This window comes from Melopsittacus undulatus, chromosome 2 (assembly GCF_012275295.1).
Source record: "Melopsittacus undulatus isolate bMelUnd1 chromosome 2, bMelUnd1.mat.Z, whole genome shotgun sequence".
Lineage (NCBI taxonomy): Eukaryota > Metazoa > Chordata > Aves > Psittaciformes > Psittaculidae > Melopsittacus > Melopsittacus undulatus.
The window spans coordinates 80,515,144-80,536,535 of record NC_047528.1 but is presented as its reverse complement, the minus strand read 5'-3'; the positions used below and the strand labels follow the sequence as shown (position 1 = coordinate 80,536,535).

The 21,392-nt window shown below is 36.5% G+C and overlaps 1 protein-coding gene across 2 annotated transcripts in view; it reads right to left on the bottom strand.

Moving 5' to 3' along the window:
• The window catches only part of POLA1 (DNA polymerase alpha 1, catalytic subunit), a 192,936-nt gene that overhangs the window by 35,038 nt on the left and 136,506 nt on the right, over positions 1-21,392 (bottom strand). Inside the window, exons 36-37 of one of the 2 annotated variants that reach the window (XM_034074564.1) lie at positions 3,946-4,042; positions 2,271-2,312 (exon numbers count right to left, since the gene is read on the bottom strand). In XM_034074564.1, coding sequence (XP_033930455.1) covers positions 2,290-2,312; positions 3,946-4,042 — 120 coding nt within the window. In that variant the 3' untranslated portion in view covers positions 2,271-2,289. Of the gene's footprint in view, positions 1-2,270; positions 2,313-3,945; positions 4,043-21,392 lie in introns of those variants that run through there. The other variant, XM_034074563.1, reaches the window with a different exon arrangement.

The following is a 21,392-nucleotide window of genomic DNA, read 5'->3' as shown; positions in this document are numbered from 1 at the left end:
ACTGATCTCAGCATAGAGATGTCTCCTTGCTCAGGCCCATCCTTTCAACACTAACTGCAGTTTGTGTGCCTCCTTCAGTCTCACCACCATCAGGAGCACATACATTAAACCACACTGACAAGCAGTCCTGCCAACATCCCGATTATATCTTCTTTCAGAGTTACAAAAAAATTTCCATTGATAAAACCCCAAACCAACAACAAAATCACTCCAACCTGCTACTTGGCACACCAGCTTATGACCATATTGGGGAAAAACACCCAGCACTGAAATGATGGGATTCACACAAATATTCAGAGCTGAATTTAATTTTTTTTATGTCTAGATCTAACAGCCTAGAGAAATTTAGTTTTTCCCAACATAATTTTGCACTTTAATAATCCATAGAGCAAACTAGGCACTTCTGGGGCTTGCATGGAAGAGTGGAATGATTCACACACAAAGCTGTGGTAAAAGTGTGAAAATACCCTCTGCATATGTGTTGTTTCATAAAACTGTGGTCCCTAAGTACATGTCCAAAACAATTACATTTCCACATATCGGCATATACTTCAAAGATTTAGGTTTCCCTAACAAATGGTAACATTTAAGCACTTTTTCCAAAGTTATCTTCCTCTTATCATCTCTGTCTTCTGCTTATCCATAAAATGGATATGCCTAGACTTTTTGGAATAAAAGAACCATCGGCTCAATAGTTGAAAATATTCTGGGAAAGAATATACGAGAGCATTTTTGCATTTTCTGTCTCCGACAATACTTAAATGCCCTGCAAACATTTGTGACCTTCCCTCTCTTCGAAACAGGACAGTGGAAAGGTGGTGGCTTTCAGCCCTATTCTGTAGTACAGAATAGGATATGCTACGACCAGGATCCTATTTCCCTAAAAGAAAATGCAGTGCCATAAACAACCTTAGTGATATTATTAATGCTTTTAGAACAATGCTGCAGCTCATTGTGAATAAAAAGACTACAGCATCCTTGTCTTCTATTTGATGCCAGCAGAAAGAACTGAACTGGCATCTACTACTGGCATCTGTCTGGAGAGACATCTACATGAGGCAGAGCAGTTGTATTAACTTTACGTGAGCTCCATCTCTCTTCGTTTTTAAAGACGTAACTCTCTACACTCCTGCTACTTCATACTGTTCACCTAAGTAGTAATGTCTAAATGAACTCAAAATCTAGCTCTGAAAAACCAAGTGTAAGAAAGTGCTGAAAATGTTTTGAGTAAGTTGCTAGTCACAATGGAGCCTTTTTTCCTTTCCTGGTTTAAAAGTTAATTCAAACCAAACAGCTCTTATGGTGTTATTGGTATCTGTAAATTAGGGGGTTTGGCACAGGGATACTGAAACTTAAAAGTGTTTTTTGACTCAATACTAACTGTGCAACAGCTTCTAATTTAGAAAGGCAGCAAAGGAATTTCAGAATTTCACTCTGCGTAGTACGATGACTAAGAACCCTGCACTATATCACAGTATTAACATATTAAACCATATCATCATAACAGACCTTAAACTTCTAGATGAATGGAAACATCTATTTGAAGGATAAATGCTACTATTAGTAATAGCATTAAAGACCTGTAACTATGTAATCCAGGTATTTCTGGATGGTACAATTGACAACTAATTTCTCCAGTCACTGAAACAAGAAAACATGATGTACACCAATCAGCTTATTTTTGATTCTTACAAGGGAAAGAGTGACCAACAACAATATGTAATGATTACAGTAGATCACAAATGAAACACGAGTGAACGATTTTGTTGCAAATGTTGTAAACACCATACTGGTATAAATAACCAGAAGGACAGTCTGCAAAACGTGTTAGTCCTTCTCCTGTATTCCACTGTAGCAGACCTGACCTATTGGAGGTTTGTACACAAACAAACAAAACAAAGGGAAAAAAAACCCACCAAAGAACTCCCCCACAAACACGCAGAGAAGCAGAAAATAATTCAGGTTAGTTGTTGAAAGAGCCTTAGAAGCTAGCATACGGGTTTTAAATATGGAAAACTCTCTAAGAGAATAGTCTATCACCCACTGTGCACAGAATAAGCTTCAGAAAGCAAAATTCATCTTAAGATATAAAGAGCAGCTCCCTATGGCAGATACAGTGAAGCGCCAGAAAAGAATCTGCTCTAAAACTTGACAAGTTTGTACAACCTGCACCACCAGAGGACTTTTAAATTTAGCCTACCTTTAAGACGTAGGCTATGGTATTGATCCTTTTGCAGGAAAAGGGAGAAGCTTGGATGTCTTTTGGAACTCCCACTGATTTCACAATTATTATTTCAATGAATAGTATGGACCTTCAATATAAACAGTTCACAAACAAAAGCTGTTCTAGATTTTAGATTCTATTTCAATGAATAGTATGGACCTTCAATATAAATAGCTGAACAAACAAAACCTGTTCCATAATTAAGGTTCTGTATTTTGAGGAGGCAGGTATAAAAAATGCAAATGAATTAGTAGCAAAATCTCAAGGTTCTGAATGACAGAAGACATTAATTCTTTCAAACTATGATGGAGAGCACATTTATATCTTGAACCTCTAGCCACTGAAAATTCTTTTTACAGAAGAGCACTCCAAGATGAATAACACCTAAAGCTGCTGTTAATAACAAACAGAATATACAAACAAGAAGAACTAGTCTTTAAAAATTCAGGAAAAATGGCAATAAAAGGTAGATTTGACAAAAGTCTGTGCAATTTAGGCTTAGGACAACATTCCAAAACAAAGGAAAAATCCTCCCCAAACCAAAATCAAACAACAGTGAATAAGTGTTCTAGTCACATAAGTAAAAGACTGAAAATACCAAAGATGTACAAAACCTACACTAAAATTTGCCATCATTTTTTATAAAAGCAAGGATGCTGATCACAAGTCAAAGACAGAATGGCTTGTGAATGATGGCATGGAAATAATTTTTTTCTTGGCTTTCAAGGGAAAATAAACACTCCACATTATGAAGGGGAGTTGACTAAATTTCCTTTTCAGAAATAAAGCAAAATTAGCATATGAAAATTATTTCAGTCCTACATAGTTTTACATATTTTTTTAGCTAAAAAGTTACACTACTTTGATTTTGATAATATTTAGAAAGACTGAGTTTTGTCTGGTCTCTTTCCATCACCCAGGAACCTATCTTGTGACTCAAGGCAGGAGCAGGGAAGACAGTCACAGCAGAGAAGCTATTAGAGTAGTACCCTTCAGCTGCAGCATGTTTTCTTTACAGGCACCACCAGCACTGTGCAGAGGGTACAGTAGAAGTGCTCTCTGTGGACAATGCAGTTCAACAAGTAGGACCCAAACAAGGCTTTATTTAGAATTCCACACGTTAGCCCACCTTCAGAAATATTCTTCTGTCAGCCTGAAAATCACTTAGCTGCACAGAACCTGTGGATCCATTACAGCTTGGAAATGTTTTAGTTCAGAAATGTTATGGTAATCAAGAAAAAAATATTCCTACATTAGCTTAATCTGTATATTTAAGAGAGCTTTGTAGACAATTAGCATTATTGTTTTTCTTGTGCTACCATTCTGTCCCTGATAAAAAGTGTCTCTCAATACTAGCAGCTGAACATAAGTTTTAATTTTGTAGACATATGTTTTAATTACTCTATTTACTGAAGCTGATGCGTCCTTCAAGCTTCAAGCAAAGAGATTTTTCTAATGGTGTAACATGCAAGAAAAGCACTTTTTCCAAAGTGCAGTTGCTTCAAAAGAAAAACAGAGACATACAAGGTATTCTTAAAGTGGTTAACTCCAACATAACACATTCCTCTCACAAGGGATGCCTAAATTCATACTTTGTTCTACTTTGTATTTTAGATTACAGCTTCACAGTTCAGATTTGAAGACTACAAATAGGGAGGTCTAGTTTCTGGCACGCTCATTGCTATTAAGCTATAGTTAATTAATTAAAATGTTAAACCTACCTTTTTCATCTTCAGTGATCATTTTATCCTTTGCATATTCCACATCAAAAATGTATCGGTAAAAGCAGAGCTGAGTGTACAGGGCCTTTTCAGAGTACTGCAATGTCAAAAGATAGCAATTAAAACCCCAACTCAAGAATGCACCTGCTGAACCCATTTCTAAGTCCACTATCAAAAGGTGAATCTTCTTAGTCCCTATTTTTTTATCTTAACAGTTTATTTGTTCTATTCATGTCAGATTTTAGAACTATGACTGTTATTATTATGCCACAAAATCTCTTTACTATATTGCTACTTATCACAATTTACACCAGGCATTTTTATGTAAATCGTACTAAACTTACAAATTCTCACAGAAACATAAATTGCATTTATCCATTCTTATAGATACACACATCATAATGATGCTTTAGCAACAAAATGTAAGTCATAAGAATGATGGGACAAAGGAATAACTTCAGTGCTTTAGTATACCGTACAATGCAATTATCTCAAAAAAGAAGAACTAATGTATATTTTTGATGAATACAGGTGTTTGGCTGTATTCCCTCCCTTCCCACACACACACAGCTGTGGTTACATAAATTGTGAACATACGATTCAAATAAGAACAGGTGCATATATACCTTTAGAGCTATGCCACCACCTTGCTCTACACATCTGTGAGGGCTACTGCCTGTTTAGTAATCACACATTTAGTTCAAAAATCTGCAGGTGTGTACATGTGGAATATGATATTCAGTTAAATGTTCTGAATGTCAGGATGTCAAGCCTCTGTGCTGTTCCTCTAGTTCAAAAGTACATGCCTGTATGCATTTCTGTCACTGCTGCCATTCTGTGCAGTAGAAGATTGCTTGAATAGACATGAGATCCATCTTGCCCACACTACAGCTAAACCCCTTCAAGGTAATTTTCCTGAATTTTTGTTCAATAAAACATGCCAGTTCCTGCTGTTTAAGATATCAAAGTACAAATATTGGCCAACAATGGTTTGAAGAGTTGTGCATTATAAAAATCCTAGTTAAGAACGAGACAACTGTAACAGCATCAAACATGGAAGTAGCGCCAATTTGAATACATTTAGTACATGTCGGTATGTACAAATTCTTGAAGATTTTCCTGATGCACTATAAAACCAATGAAGAATGTGGTTAGACCAACCTGAAACTGTGACTCAGTACACAACAAGGAACGATCCTGAAAATGCAGTGGAAGAGCAGCTGGCAAACTATTTCTGCTTACTGGAATTCTGCTTTAACTTAGCTTTTCACTCTTCCAACCAATCAAGCCAAGGTTTGTTACTAAATTCAGCTAATTTTACACTTCCACTGACATGTTATAAAGTGTCTATAACTATTAAGTGACTCATGTTGAGACATTTGACAACTATTACTACTGCTTAGTTATTTTTTATATATTTTAACACTGTACTTTTTTCCACTTCATGTGAACCTATTTCAAAAAAAGACACAGAGGCTTATTTTACTCCTTATTAGCTATTCTATGATATGCATCATCATTATACTATTATACACCAGTTATTTTTAGTAAATCCTGATTACTGCTTCCTGAAGAAGAAAAAAGGACGACAGCGATTAAGTTATTTGTTTAGTTTTTTAGATTCAGCTGTAATTGCTGGTACACATCTCCCTGACTGCACACATGAAGCAGGTTGAATAGAACACTGAAATTACCTCCTTCATAATAGTTTGTTTTGATAATGTATTGTGTGTCGAGATGATGAGAAACAGTTGCTGTCAATTTGATTAGCCATTATATTTTTATGTTAATTGCCATTATTAGGTCCATTCTGTTTAGTGTCACCATAGAAGCCATACAATGTTAGCATAAATAACAAATTGGAGTAAATTAGGAAGATATATTTTTGCCAATTCATTTTAATTGCCCCTCAGTCCTTCCGTCGGTTAACGCAGCTGTTGACCCATAATAAGCGCTAGGTCAATATAGCTGCTTGTCAATTCAGAAATGCAAAGTGCTGTGTTGCTGGTAATGGATATACAACAACCTTTGCCAGCCAACTGAAGCAAACGAATGACAACCCACACGAAAGAATAAAGCATCAGCTATAGAGTTTAGTGACCTGATATTAGCAGGCAGGCTAATTGAAAGTCACTGCTTAAATGGATAACGAAAATACAAAAATCAGTATGTAAAAATGTATACATGCACACATAAGACACATATACACACTTTTTTTTTTTTACGGATAATGTGCTAGTATCACCTTCCCTTTAGCTTCCTGCCACATCCTACCACTAGCAATTGGTAGAAAACAAAAGGGTTTGAAGATTTTTCACGTGAATAAGTATGAATATTATGGCATACTTATGAATCCATGGAGAGGTACCCCAAATTTAAAAGGACTTTAGGAATTACTTTATATCACCACTGCTTTTATTTCTTTATTTTCTGATAACCTGTAGGTTTAAAAGTGGGAATAATGTCTAATTTCTAAAACTTCAAATCTCAAGTAGTATTTTATATTTAATGGTGATTTCTTTTGTGTAAAGAAAACCTGACACCCCCAACATTATGGCAAGAACTTGGACTAAATTTGTATTATCGTTTATGCTTAATTTCTTCCCATGAAAGACTGAATGATAAGTACATGAAAAAAAACCCGTATTTTGAAGTTATTTGTTCCATGATGTTTGATTTCATTAAGAACTGACTTCAGCAGCTAAGTCTGCTTCTTTGACAGCTTCCATTCATAGCAAGAACACATTGTTCATTCCATACAACCAAATACTGTTTTATTTGAAATTGCATTTAAAACAGCAGTGAAAAGATGAAGGAACCAAAAGTATATAGTTCGCATTCAGCACAGTTATTCACTCCTTTCACATAAAAATTAAGCTTCTAATATAAACATAAGAGATGTAATATTCATTGTGCTTGGCCAACAAAATATTAAAGAAATCTAAGTTGAATATGGTTGCAGAACTGAGGCCAGCTATGCACCTCCAACCTGCCTCCCCAGGAAGAATTTTTTATGAACACTGGAAAAGCAAACTTTCATGACTAAGCACAAAACCAGGGTACAAAATACTCAGTTATGAAAAACAAATAATCCCTCTCAGCTACCACACACACCAGGGAATGCTCACTGGGAAATATATTAGGAAAGGAGACTTCACACATGCAAAACATTTATATTTTCAGAGTTCCTGAATGTCAGCTGTGCCTCTACAAGTGCCCAAATCCACTTTGTCCACCTGCAATGATTAGCTTAATACTTGTCCATACAGCTGCTGACGTTTGAACAAGTCACTGAAGGGTACCACCATCTCTTCTTCTAAGACAAACAACTAAAAACTCAGCTCCAGAGCAAGACCCCAGCTCACTCCACCTCTCAGGCCCAGTAAACTGTGATGCAGTTTTCCACATCAGAACAAAATTTACCACAAAGAATGGCCTCAACTACATCAGTTCCTAGCAGTGTACACAGTGATGAGAGGATTTCTCCAGAAGAAGCAGACACAGGTTTGCAACCCTTCTGGAAAGAACAGAGAACTGAATTTGGTTTTCTTAATCTTGCACAAAGAGAGTGGGGAAATTGCCAGTATCAACCTTTTCCCCTCTTTCAGAAGTGTCAAAGCTCATCTCCCTGAAAGTAAGGGGACATGGGAAGATTCAAGTATTGACGACCATCTTACTATACTAAACACAGTGCCTGAAGAGAACTTAAGATGCACTGTTTCTCACCAGCTTTTCTGTTATGGAAGGAAGGCTGGTGGGCAGCTGCATTTTGGTGTTGAAATTAGAAGGCTCTCCCTTAGCTGGCTGTTTTAGATTACATCTCAAGAAACTTCCGTTGAGATGCCTCATTTTCCTTTATCCTATTAACAAAAGAGTGCCTGAGTGGCTTAACACACTAACTTTTAACATCCATTTAGTAGCTAAGGGCAATATGAAGACCTACAGAATCCAGGTAAGAAAGGTCTGAGGACAGGAAAAAGGCAAAAATAAACAAAAAGGAAAAGCTGATGGAAATTCACATCAGCAAGGTAGCAGAAGGCTGAACTAATGATTCTATTTCTGATGTGTTACTTACCTAGATATAGTACTATTCTATTAAAATCACCTTTTAAGTCTCTTGAAAGTATACATTTGAACAGGCCAGGAAACGAGATTGATTTTCTTTGAAGTGTTGCGAGTTCCTGTATTAACTGAAGTAGTATGTGATGGTCAATGCTTTTTCAATGCTTTTCAGATTACTCATATTCCTCTACAGTAGGTGTAGTCTTTTATTTACTCTTTGGCATCTCCTAAATTCATATAGCTCTCTGTAGTCCCACCACTCCCATGATCCCTTAAATCTTTTCTGCATTCTCTTTTTCTTCCTGCCCTTCTGCTTTCTTCTGCACTTGACTCTCTTTCACTTCTTCAAGCCCACTCTGTGGTGGTGTCATTTTGTATTCTTTCTCATTTACTCTTTTCTGTTGTGTCACCTATGGCTTTATAGATGACAAAGTCAACACGAAATTAAAAAAAACCCACAAAAGCCTTTCCCTTCTAGTTTGCTAACTCTATTAAAGGAGATAATTTCCACAGGCTATAGAAGTTATTTGTATTACTTCAATTAATTATAATACAAAACAGTGGCACCACTTCATTAATCAGCTGCTTGAGAGAGTTACTTTTGTGAAAAGCCTTTTTGGTAATTTGATTAGAAAGAACAGTGGCTCTTACTACTGTGATATGATTCAGCATGTCCATCAAACAAATCCTTTAGAACTATTTCTTAATACTTTAAAAACAGGAAAGAAAGACGAGGAAATAAATCTCTTGGCAGAAAAATGTGTCTCAGAGACTCTTTCAAGGCTTAGAAGTAACAGAGCAAAGCGTACAGGAAATACTTCAGTGCTTTGAGAGGCATTTCCTCCCCTCCCCCCCTTAGAAAGATGCAGTAATTAAAACCTAATTATTATCTTCATTTTAAACAAAACCTAAAGTGAATACCAATTAATAACAACATACTAATGAGCATCTGCTGTGATGAAATTGAATATGAATGTGCTGCAAATTTCGGGTAATTTATTTTTTCGGGGAAGTGCCACTGGTCTCAATCTACTGCTGGAAGATTGTATAGACTGTACACATTTTCCATCATGTCTCTTATGTGCAGCAATTTCTATTTCCAAAAAAAGGGCATAGCTCAGCTTTGTGGATGTTTATGTATACAAATGCCATCCACACTACAATGATTTCAAGGCAATAACCTGAAGCGTAAGACCATGTTTTACACGCCTCACATACTCTTTTGTAAAGCGAGGGCAGTCATATCGCACCAGCCCCTGCCCACCATCACATTCTGAAGGCGGACACTCCTGCACAAAAAGAGCTCATAAGGTGTGAATTAATGTTACACTACAAACTCATAACACACATGCCCCTCACCTCATGCCAATGCTGATGTATACAGAAGTCTGGTCTCCTTATGCATCACAAAACCTAGTTAAAACACAGCGGTGGTCTGTGTTGAATAGGCTGAAATAAACTGTGCATCTAAAATAACTATTTCACATAAAACAAAAAGATGAAATAAAAGTACATCTAAATTGCAGCCCTTATGCTTTAGCACAGTTTTTGAAAACCTGCACCCAATTATGTAGGGGTGAGTATGGTTTCCTTGTTAACCCTCCACCCCCCATGCCCTCAATCAATATTGGTTTTTTAAGCAATTATGACTTGCAGAGTTCAATGAAAGAAGTAAAATGAAACTGAAACAGGTATGGCAGAATTTGGATATGATGAAATTTTCCCTAGTACTTTTGTTAATATGAACTGTATGATCAAAGAAGAGGTTCTTCCATACACATGCAAGGGTCAATGTAAAAAACCCCTAAACAAATAAAAACCCTCCAAAAAGCACAGCATAAGACTCGATATTCTTGTACATTAAGTAACTGAAATGACAAGAACTTTTTCTGGTTTAAGTCCTGTTGAGCAATTAGTGAAACCATTACAGAGGATCTAATTATGAAAACCAACTGTGGACTGCAATGCCAGCAGAATGCCAGAACAGAGAAGTGGGTGAGGAACTGGGTGAAGAACAGATGACGATACCTGCTGGAACACTGGACTGAATGAAGGGGTTGAGAGAATACCTCCAGGGTTAATTCTTGCAATACTGTTCATAACCATTTTCATTAAGAAACCCTGGAGAAAATTTATCTAGCTATTAACAAGATTTAGGAGGCATAAATATAGCAAAATAGAAAGGGAAAGAAATTTAATAAGCAAAATATATTCTTATATATAAAGAAATATAAACACATATACCATAAATAAAGAAATATAAAGGCCACAACAAAGCAGCTAAATTAATTCTCTAGAATTGAGAAGTCCCAGGCTGGAGTTGTTCTTCTATGAGGATTTCTAAGATGATGCCTCAAGGCACATGGCACAGACACAAGGTGATCAGCAAGTGCCAACAGACTGGGCACTACTCAAACTATAGAGGTCTGGAGGAATGGAGGGATGAAGCTGTTGAACCACTAACAGTGGTGGATCACCTCTACTTAAAGCTGGCAGTGTAAGCAAAGACATGAAATAAACCTTGTTCTTCCTCAGAGGTAACGTTTCTCAGTGTCATCTCTGCTTAACATCAGTCTCTCATTTTAATGATACGTATGCAATCCTCTCCCCTATTCCTGGTTTTATGTGTGCTCTACTGCTCGTCTGAGCATGTGGCAAACCAAATTCAATTTGCTAATCCAGCAAAAATACTCACCTCTTTTCTAATCTGGCAGAAAACTAACCCTTCAAATCTAATTACCTCCCTCTGTGGTCAACAGCTGACACAAGGCAAAGCGGCAAACTGCATGGTAGCTGATGTGAATATGCCAGACTAGCTACTGCTAGCAAGGGAATACAGTATGTACCCCTGCTTTTAGTTTGGGGTTCAAGCTCTGCCTTGCATCCAGTACTCAAGCAAGAAAAAGAAAGTTGTGAATGGTCCATCCCTGGAAGTGTTCAACGCCAGGTTAGACAGAGCCTTGGGCAACATGTCTACTGTGAGGCATCCCTGCCTATGGCAGGGAGGTTGGAATTAGGTGTTCTTAAGGTCCTTTCCAACCTTAGCCATTCTATGATTTAAGCAGCAAAATAAGACCTAGCAGTGAGAACACAAGTCTTAACTAAGAAGTACCCTGTTTGGAGGTGGGGGAATCACTTGTCTTACATCCTCTTAGTATACACTATTGTGAAGTGTTCTTTAAAATTTTCAACATTGAGGTGCTAATGACTAATTTTTGATATTACTAATATTTAATATAGTTATACAAGAGACAAGCACTTGAAACCTGTGACTGAGTCTTGAACAAGACCAGACACTATCTGCTCTGAGGTACCTTTTTTCTAAGAATATTATGACAGCAACCAACAACTATACAGAAATTAGCTTTGAAGATGCTATATGTATCTGTGTGCACACGCATGTATGCACATGTCTATGTACTGCATGTATGCCTGAACATATATATGAACACAATTTAGTATAAACACAACAGCAAACAATAAACAGAAGTTTTAAAATAAAATATCAATATTTTATATAAATTTGTTCCAGAGTCTTTCATGCAGAAAGTTTATTAAATTGCTAAACAGCAGATTAACTCCCATAGTAGGAAACGTCACCAAGGTGGTCCCTTTGGTCAGTTCTTCCCTGCTAAACAAAACAGCATTGAGTAGTAAGCTCAAGCACTGAAATATTACTGTCTGTGTTACTAAACTTTTAACATTTCCTGACTGAGTTTTAAGCCATGACAACTAACTATCTAAGACAATGATGGGGCATGGCTCAGTAGATGATATGTCTAGGATGTTCATACTGGCATATGAATACAAAGACCTGTAATCTTAGGTTTTTGATCAAAGAATACTTGACACTGGTACTTACAGCAACAGGAAAAAAATGTCTGGATAAAACCAAGTCTTGTACAATTTAAGACTTCGCATTCCAAATCAGGTGAATGAAATATACTTTAAAATTGTAATTTAATCTGTAATCTGCCTCATGGATCTGCAGAGGCTCTAGAATATTCATGTTCTCCCTCTGAAAGCAGTATCACTGTATAACTGAGTAATTTGCAGACTAACTAGTCTGGAGCCTACACTGATGTACTTTAGGATGGGGGTTGTATAGAGATTCTCAAAACTCTCATCTACAGCAGAAAGGTTAAGGTTTAAGGTTTTTCACATAAACTCAAACAAATGAGCTTTACTGGACAGCTGACCAACAACAGACATTACTCTGGAATTGGACTTACCGAGCAGCACAGAGAAGCAGAACTACAAAATTGTATCTGCTCAAATGCATTGAACATTACTTTGGTGAAGCACCAGCATGATACCAATATCAACTGTATTTTAAGAGCCTCTGATCAAGAATATTCGCACACTTCAAATAAATTGTAGCTTGAATTAAGCAGTGTGTATATATATATATACTCTTAAAACATATTCTCTTTTTGGTGTACAAGACAATCTAACAAAAAAAAATTAACCCCCCCTATATTTACATTTTTAAGGAAAAAATAACAATCAAGCACTTTCAAAGTCACTCACTTATGTCTGAATTTCTGTATTACCTGACCCTTGGCAATCTGGGGTAAGAAGTAGTTAACAGAAAAGATTTGGTAAAAAAAAAAATTGAAATTGAAAACCACCTCTGTAAAGCAAAGCTGTCATTCTGCTCTAGAGATAAAAGTACCATGGTCAAATGGCTCCCCAGGCATTTTAAGTGTTACAGAGAAAAGCTAGTTCAGCTCCAGATCTTTGTCTCATTCTAGAGAACTGAGGGATCTACTCACTGAGCGAACAGCACTCATGGCAGTCAACTATAAGTCATCTTCTTACTTGAAAGAGAAAAAATAAGCACATGCATAGGATCTCTCATCACTGAGCAGAATTTTTTTACCTTTTAAGCAATTTCATGTACTTCCATAAAAATTTCTGAAATTATGTTCTTTGTAAAACAGAAACTGTAAATACCCAGGAAACACACTGCAAAAAGATTTGTTACTACAAAAAAAACATGTTACTACCACTGAAAGAATCAGTTAGGATCCTACAGCTGAAATCTGCATACAGAATCCCTTCCCTCACACATGGAGAACTGTTCCTCATGAACGATTCATACTCTATTTCTCAGGCCCCAAATTTTTCTCAGCTGGAAACCAAGTAAGCCAAATGGGGCCCAACCATGAAGAATATAGGAAGCCACCTTACTAAGAGTAAATTCTGCTTGCAGGCAAAGAATCTGTATAAGGTAGCTCCTAGACTAGAACCACAAATCAACCATCTATCCATCAGCTGCAGTCCTTTTTCATGACAAAGAGAGAGAGGTCATTACTAGAGGCCTGAGGCTACTAGAGGTATCACAGAGAACTCTGCAGGCTGCCTTTTTACCATTTCATGCAATCTTCTGATGTGTTCAACAATGCTTGTGTATTACCAAGGATGACCAAAAAGTTACTCCTCATTTGATGAGGCACATTTTGAGTCTTCTGCCTGCTTGTGAAAAGAGATGTGATGTTCAGATGCAGGGTGCTACGTATAACATGAGCAATATATACATATTACATAAATATAAAATATATGCATTATACGTAACAGAAAAAAATGTCAGAACAAGTCCCATTCTCCCAGTGAAGACAGCAGTAGAGGTAACATGCTTCAATTTGGAAGTAAGGTATTTCCCTTTACGCAAATGATTTTAATCTAGCTCTGTATTTGCAACCTTGATTTTTATTTACTTTAGAAATATTTTTTTTCTCACTGATTGATACACTTTACACAAACATTTGGCACTTGTCAGCTATCCAGAAGCATGCACTATAAAAGTGCAATCTGTGTAAGCAACTTGGCTTATACATATTTATTTAAATTATAATTTGTTAAGAAAAGGGTAACATTGCTTTCTTTTCTGCAAAATAATTTACTAATATTTGTGAAAGCTTTTTTTAACTGAATCTTGATTATCATTCAGCAAGCACAAGTACAGCATTTAAAAACTGGTTTATTAGTAAATAACACTATAAATAAGCTAGACACAGAAGCAAGAAAGCTTATCTAAATATATCTTAGACGTAAAAGTGTGCATGTGAAAACAAAAAAAGAAATATCACAGAGAGGGAACTGAACATGCTGCTTTGGATCACCATATTCCTGTTTCTCAAGACTTCAGGACTCATTCCCTCAATTCTAGGTTCTAGCAGGAGAGTAAAAGGTTTGAAAAGCTAGGTTTTCACCTTCAGCTCCTAGTTTCTCAATTTTTACTGAACTATTGTTTGAGCTCAAGCAGTTAAATAATGTGTAGCAAGGAAGATATCTGCTGCAGAGGACACTATTTTGTGCAAAGCAAATCTGGCATTTCACTAAATTCTAAAGACTTGGAGTCAATGTTCCTTCTTGCTGATGTTCTTTTTTTTTTTTTTTAATTAAGACAACAAGAAAACTAGGCTGAGACTGAAAATGCTTCACCATCGTGCTCCCTGAAACATTTTACTATTAAAAGATCAGAATTGTTAGAGATTGACTGAAGCCCCCATCTCTATGATACCAATCATATAAACAAACAACTCCTGAAGCTTCTCAGACTAGCAAGATCAATGCTTCAGCTGGAAAAACAAACAGACCTTCAATGCAGTTTACTTAATCCACTTTACGTACTCTGGAACCAGGATGTGCACAGGTGACTCCTCTGTTAAAATAAGATCTTTCTTCTCCTGTTTTGGTTAGATAAACTAACCAAACGAGTTATAGTAGCACCTATGTACCTGTAGCAGAGTATATGATCAGCTTTATCAATGTAAGTCCTCATGTCTCTAAGCAGCAGTCTCAGACTTCAGTAGAATGTCTCTCTACTAAATGCTAAAGAAAAGTCATGTTATGCAGACGGTGAAACAAAGGAGAGCATTTTTAACGTGGGTGACACCAAAACGGTAAGATCAGTTATGAACAAAGGCAGACATCAGAGACTTACAAGGCAACTTTATTTGCTACCCTGGGTTGAAATCAATGGCACTTTAGGTACCAGACACAACTACAGTAACTCATTATGCTGCCATCTGCTCCTTCCACAAACAGTCAATATTACACAGGATTTATCCCCATATGCTTTCCTTTCTGGGCAAAACATGGGTTATTTTAGATTTCTTTCTCCGCAACTCAGAATGGATTCTTGAGCACTGAAAGTGCACTGGCATTGTGTACACTGATTTTCATGCACTTTATTTTTTAATGCCATCTTCTCTGTATATACTTCTAGCACTGTCTACCAGTCTAACAGCATTCTGTGGCACAGGTTTCATCAGATGACGCATGTTTAAAATTGATATTGATTGTTACTGATGTCAATTTTGGAGATCACTTTAGAAAAAACCCAGAGATTCTGTCCTGCATCCTTCAAACGGCAAGTCCAAAAAGGAAGAGAGAAAAGCACCAACCCTGAGATTACCCACAAAGAAAAGGAATTAGTCCACTTAAGAACAGGCAAAGATTAAAAACTTCAGGTTTTGATTTTGTCAGCTGCTCTGATGAGTGAGGTCAATAGTGTGTGTGTGCATGCCAGGAGAAAAAGTGTGGGTCAAATAGCCCCCACACATACTCCCCAGTGAATTTTAATTCAAAAGGTGCTAAATAAAGATCAGAAAAAAAGTATACAAAAGCTTGAAGGATTATTCTGAAGATTCTCAAAATCTTCAGTAATTGTTCAAACAAGTTGTATCTGAGATAATGAAGCTACTTAGTAACACATGAAAAAGTAAATACACCAATTAAAAATGATCCTCTGATAACATGATGTGAATTATTTAAACAACCAATTCATTTTCATGGGAACCCCCAAAACATGCAACTAAACTATAATGAATTTAATAGCTGCGACACAGACAGCTCTATAGCTCATTAATAACTGTAATATATATAGTCCTTTTATTGCCATAGTTTATTGTTTCTAATACAGACATAAGGGACTATGTGCTATCTTCCACAGACAGTTCCTATGTAACAGTTAAAAAAAAGAAAACTAGAAATGCCCATCACCATGGCTTACTGTAACTAGACCCTCATAATATCAGCAGTTGAGCTTTCTACATGTAGTTCATTAATGTTAATGGTTCTGCGTGCAATCATCACAGCTCTGGAAATGATCAACTGGCAACTTGACATGGGGTGGGGATAGAGCACAAGAACAAAGCTGCTGTTTTTCCAGTTCCCTGCTTATTATTTGAATGGTGTCTCCTTGTTTCTCACACGTACAAGAAGTCCAAGCTGATTATTATTAACTGGGTTATTGTCACAAAAATTAAACTATGAAGTTACTGTTAAAATTCTTCCTGCACAGTCAGTTATCTTAACCTTAGATATTTAGAGGAAGACCCAAGAGATAAATTTAAAAAAACCCATATGAAGAATAGATACTTCCAAGCAAAGCATCCCCACTAAATGAAAACTGTCAGCAAGCTATTAAAAAAACCCAACATTGCATTTTTAAGCATACAGACTGCCTTGAACAATCATCTTCAATGAACTAAATCTTAATGTTTCCACACTGAAAGAGACTGGTAACAATAACTGACTTCTCTAATGGGAAACCCTCTCAAAGTGGTTATTTTTACATGTAGCTGGAAGAAATATTGGTTTAAATAACAGGTTTCTTGCTGCTGGAGAAAAGCAAAAGGTGTTGAACCACAGTAGCAATCTATGCAATAATTAGCCATGATTCAAAGAGCTCCTGCTACAAAGTAAGCAAAATGGTAAAATTTTTCATCACTGAGAGTATACTCTGGCAAGTTATGGCTCTGACTGAGATGAGAGAAATCCCGAACACCAAGAACTCTGCTGAAACCAAAATGTGAATTGGTACACACTCACAAACATGACAAAAAGTGATCTTTCATTGTTCCATTGTCTAGCTGAAAAGGAGCTGTTGGTCTTTAAGGATCAGACAAGGACAAAGAAGAACTGTTTTCCACCTGTTTCTGCAGAGAGCTGCATACCATTAGGTGAATGTCTAGGGCTTCTGGTAACTTCAGCTCCACTTCTGTAAAGTTGGGGTATCTGCAAACAATGTTGTGTATTAAAGTACTAAAGCAGTCAGGCACTAAATATTCTAGCATCACTTATTCAAGAGAAAAATCTCAGGGACTAGAACTGAGTGTTCTTTTTTTGGCCTTGGATGTACCGTTCTATCTGGTCAGAACTATCTGGTTGTATTAGGAGTTTTGAATGCTCACATTCAACAAGTGAAGATATTGTAAATTTCTTTCAAACCTTACAACAAACTCTAAAAATAATACAGACAGACAAACTGTATACTGCTTCTTTGCCCTGCTCCCAAAAAACTAAAACAGGTAAGGTTATTTCTTTAAAAATTAAGTATGTTATTAAAAAATATTATTTTACCAAATACAATGGAAAAGATGGAAAGTAATCTGTAAGGTTCCAAACAGGCAAAGCATCAGGTCTCACAGACAGAAGTCTGTAGGAAGTTCAGAAGCACTGTCTAGGGGACAGCAAGCCTCACAAGAAAACCATGTATCTACTTTGCTTCATTTCTAAGTAAAATCTGGAGGGTAAGCTGGAAGAGGAATGTGGTACAGTTATTAATAGTATGAGTACCTCCAAGTGAAAGGGATATTTTGTCTCCAGGACAGAAGAAAAGCAGCTGGTTGTGACAGGAAGACATGTGGAAAACCTTTCTTCAAAGTGATCTGCTGGTAAGAGCAACATTTTGTTCCTTTCAGTTTGAATAAACTCACTTTTAAAAGAATTTTCTCACTTTTGTCTCAGAATAGTAGTCTAACAATTTATAACTGGTAGCTTTTCATTAGAAAGATATTTAACTTCTCTGATGATAGCAGGAAAATTTTCCTGAGAAGTTCAATGTCATCTGATAAGAAACTGGATTAGATGCTTCAAAGACTGGATTTGGTGCCTCCAAAGCAAGTTAAAATGCTTATCAATTAATATAACATTTACTGTTATGAACTAGAGATGATTAAATGTACAGTGATACAAGATGAACCTTCTTATCATGAACAAGTAATCCTACAAGTTAGAAATTAAGAAGCCTTACCAGAAATATCTCCTTCATTTCTAGTGAGCAGGCAGAATATATGGATACCGCAGTTTAAAGCTACAAACACTCATGCACGTTTTCAAAGGTGGGAATATATTTAGCTGACAAATTGAGAAAGAAAAAAAGAGTACGGCCTCCAAGTGCAGAAAAGCAAGGAACTTCCTCTTAAGATTTCCTCCCCTCTTCTGTATGCCAGGAAACAGCAGGAAAGAAGGAAACAGAATTTGTCATGGGACAGACAATTTGGAAACTTTTCAGCTAGAACTAGTGACATTTGAACTTGAATTTTAGCTAGATGATCCTGATCATGGTGTAATGCTTGTAAATACGTTTGATCAAACTGGACAAGCCAGATAAAATTGTGGTACTGTTCTCAAAAATACTAGTTTCCATGCAAAGAGGTGAACTTCACCAGATACAACATTCATAATATGAGGATATGCTGTCTACTGAAATTCTAGCCAAAATGAAAAACTGTAGACTTTGTCCTATATTGCCGGAATTGGCATTAGAATAAGGATTACCACCATTTACCTATACACCCATAAAAAGTAGCCCAATCAGAACAGAATGCATGATATTTTTTCTAGTAACTTTAGAAAATAATTGCAAAGACTCACTTCTCGTCCGCCTATAAATAACTTTACTGTGCCTACAACCTCCGCTAAGTGAATTTCATCCTGTTCCTGAGGAAGCACATTACTTTTCAGACGTCAAATAGACCCATCTTGAAACTGCACAATGATGTCTCTGCATTGGGCCTTTTCTTGAATACGCAATTTTAGATGCCACCCAAATCTACCTTAAATATAAAAGCAAAGAAGCTAGGTTCCAGTAACCAAAAAACAAAGCAGCTAAGCAGGCTGCCTGCCATAATGCATAGCTTAGAGAAATTCAGAACAGATCCAACAAAACTAAATCATTAGTAGGCATGACGCTTGCTCTTCTTGGAGCAACTTTCCAATGCTTTTTAGGGGGTTGATGCTATAGCAAGGACCCACTAGTGAACTTGTGCTACTGCCTTCACAGTACTTCAGCACCCTTTGAACAACAGAGGTTTAAGAGATACTGGTAATCAGATTTCTTAAAATCTAACAAAATATAAGCAGTTTTGGCCATTCCATCCTCAAATACGCCTCCTACCCTTCCCCGATCAAAAGTCCCTTGTGTAGGCTGTATAAAAAGCTTGTAGGAAGCTAAACATAATAAATCAATAAATCTTACAGTGAACATAAATCATGCAAAATTGAGATATTTACTTTGTTAAGCCTGTAAGGTTGTATTTTGGGGACTTAAAAGAGAGCAAAACCAAAAAAGGAACCTGAAATTTAGGACTAAGGAAAGTACTCACACATTCATACAAAATGTCAATCATGTAATCTTAAATAAGAATGGAAAAAAATTACCTTATCCTTTACAGTACCATGCATCACCCCAGTGCCCAAATTACAGTGAATAAAAAGATGAACAAGGAAGAGGACATTCCATCTGAGTAGAAAAAGAACAGATTGTCCAAAGGAACTGATCAGAGGATATAGTAAGAGTATATAGAAAAAGTTATAGGAAAAATGTATCTCTCAAAAGTTTCTGGCCTAGGAAAAACTGGATTGGCTTATTAGCCATCTTTATAAGCCAGAGAGGATGACAAAACACCCAATGAAAAATTCTTACCGTAAAATACAGTATGAATAATAATTATTATTTTATAATCTTGTAAATTTTCCTTTAAAAACATAATTTTAACATCGTCATTCTTAAATCTTATACAGTTTGTGTGCAGTGTTGCACAGCAAGACAATTGATTTCTACAGGTCTGGCACCCCTGACACATAAACAGAAGCTGGCTTCATGCAGATGCCAGGTCCACAACACACACCAAGGTAACTAAACATATGCTTGAATCACAAGCTACAAGGGAATTCCTCAGAAATACTACTGCTTGCCTTCTGGTTTCCACAAGGAAACTCTTTAGGATTTTTAAGTTTCCTTATAAATCCAAGAGTCTTGCCAAGAAGGGTACATACATGTCAAGTTCAATACAGACAAATACAGCCAGTTGGGAAAGCTTAGCATTTCCCTCAGTCTTACAGCTTTTTCAAAAGACACATTTTTCTTCATTGTCTTTTCATTACAACCTTTCATCTTTTATATACCAAATTTATATATCCCACTCAATTTTATTTTCACTCCACTGTACAAGTCTGCAATGGAAATTTGTTGAAAGGATGTCATCTTTAATACTTTTCTTCACAAGGCTTCAAGATTATATTATCTACGTTAGGTTATCAATAGTTTTTTTGTAAGGTGTTGTACTAGATTTCTTCAGTCAAGAACTATCAGTTCTCTTATTAAAGTTTATATAAGAACAAGGGCACACTGCAAGTTCAAAATTATTTTTGGGGGCAAAAAACTGGGGGAGGTGTGAATTAAAAAAGAAATAAATTTGTAGCCAACAAATAACGTTGTACATATAGTACAGCAAACCAGAGCAGCTGTCTCAAGCAGAGAATTCATTTTTATCATAGCTAGCTCATTTGGAGCTTCTACATATTTCTGCAACTGGGATGAGGAATGAGGCTGAATGCTGACTGGAAGACATAAATTAGGTTAGATAACAACAACCTTGTGTGGCAACAGGAAAGCAGCCAAACCTCATACTATTTGTTATCCATGCCAACAGACTGTTTTGTTAGGTGAGGATTTTTAAGTAGTTTTCAGCAAAGGGAAGAACATGCTGGCCTTCCCATCCTTATCATGCAGTACTCCTCTATATTGTACAACAGCTGGAACCTCTGAGTTGTCTTAACAAAATCACCCATGAAAAAACGTAGCCAGCAGGATCAGAGTATTGATGAACAATAAAATAAGAATCTGAGAAAATGGCAATATTTTCTTATCCATGTGGAAGAACTGAAAGTATTCTTCACCATTTCTCCTACCTGGGTATTCAGAAGCATGATATTCAACAAATAATGCAGATCGTGAAAGCAGAGTAACCAAACGCATATACGCCTCTTCAAGCAAGAAGCTTAATTACTTCTGTCAACCCATCCAGCTCACAAACAGCAGACTTTCATGTTCTACGTGAGCTAACCCAAGGAGCAGAAAAGCATTTTCCCTAAATATCTCATCACAAGGTATTCAGAAACCTTAAAAATAGTTGTTGCAGGGTTCTGCAAAGTCTTAAAAAGAGTTTAAGATTTATGAGACAGGACATTAATATTTCAGTTTTGTCTAGCAGCAGGTGATTGAACAAGATAACCCTTCAGATCAAATTATGCTGAAGGTTTCATATAGTACCATAACACCTTCAGCATGACCTGTTCAAAACCTGTGT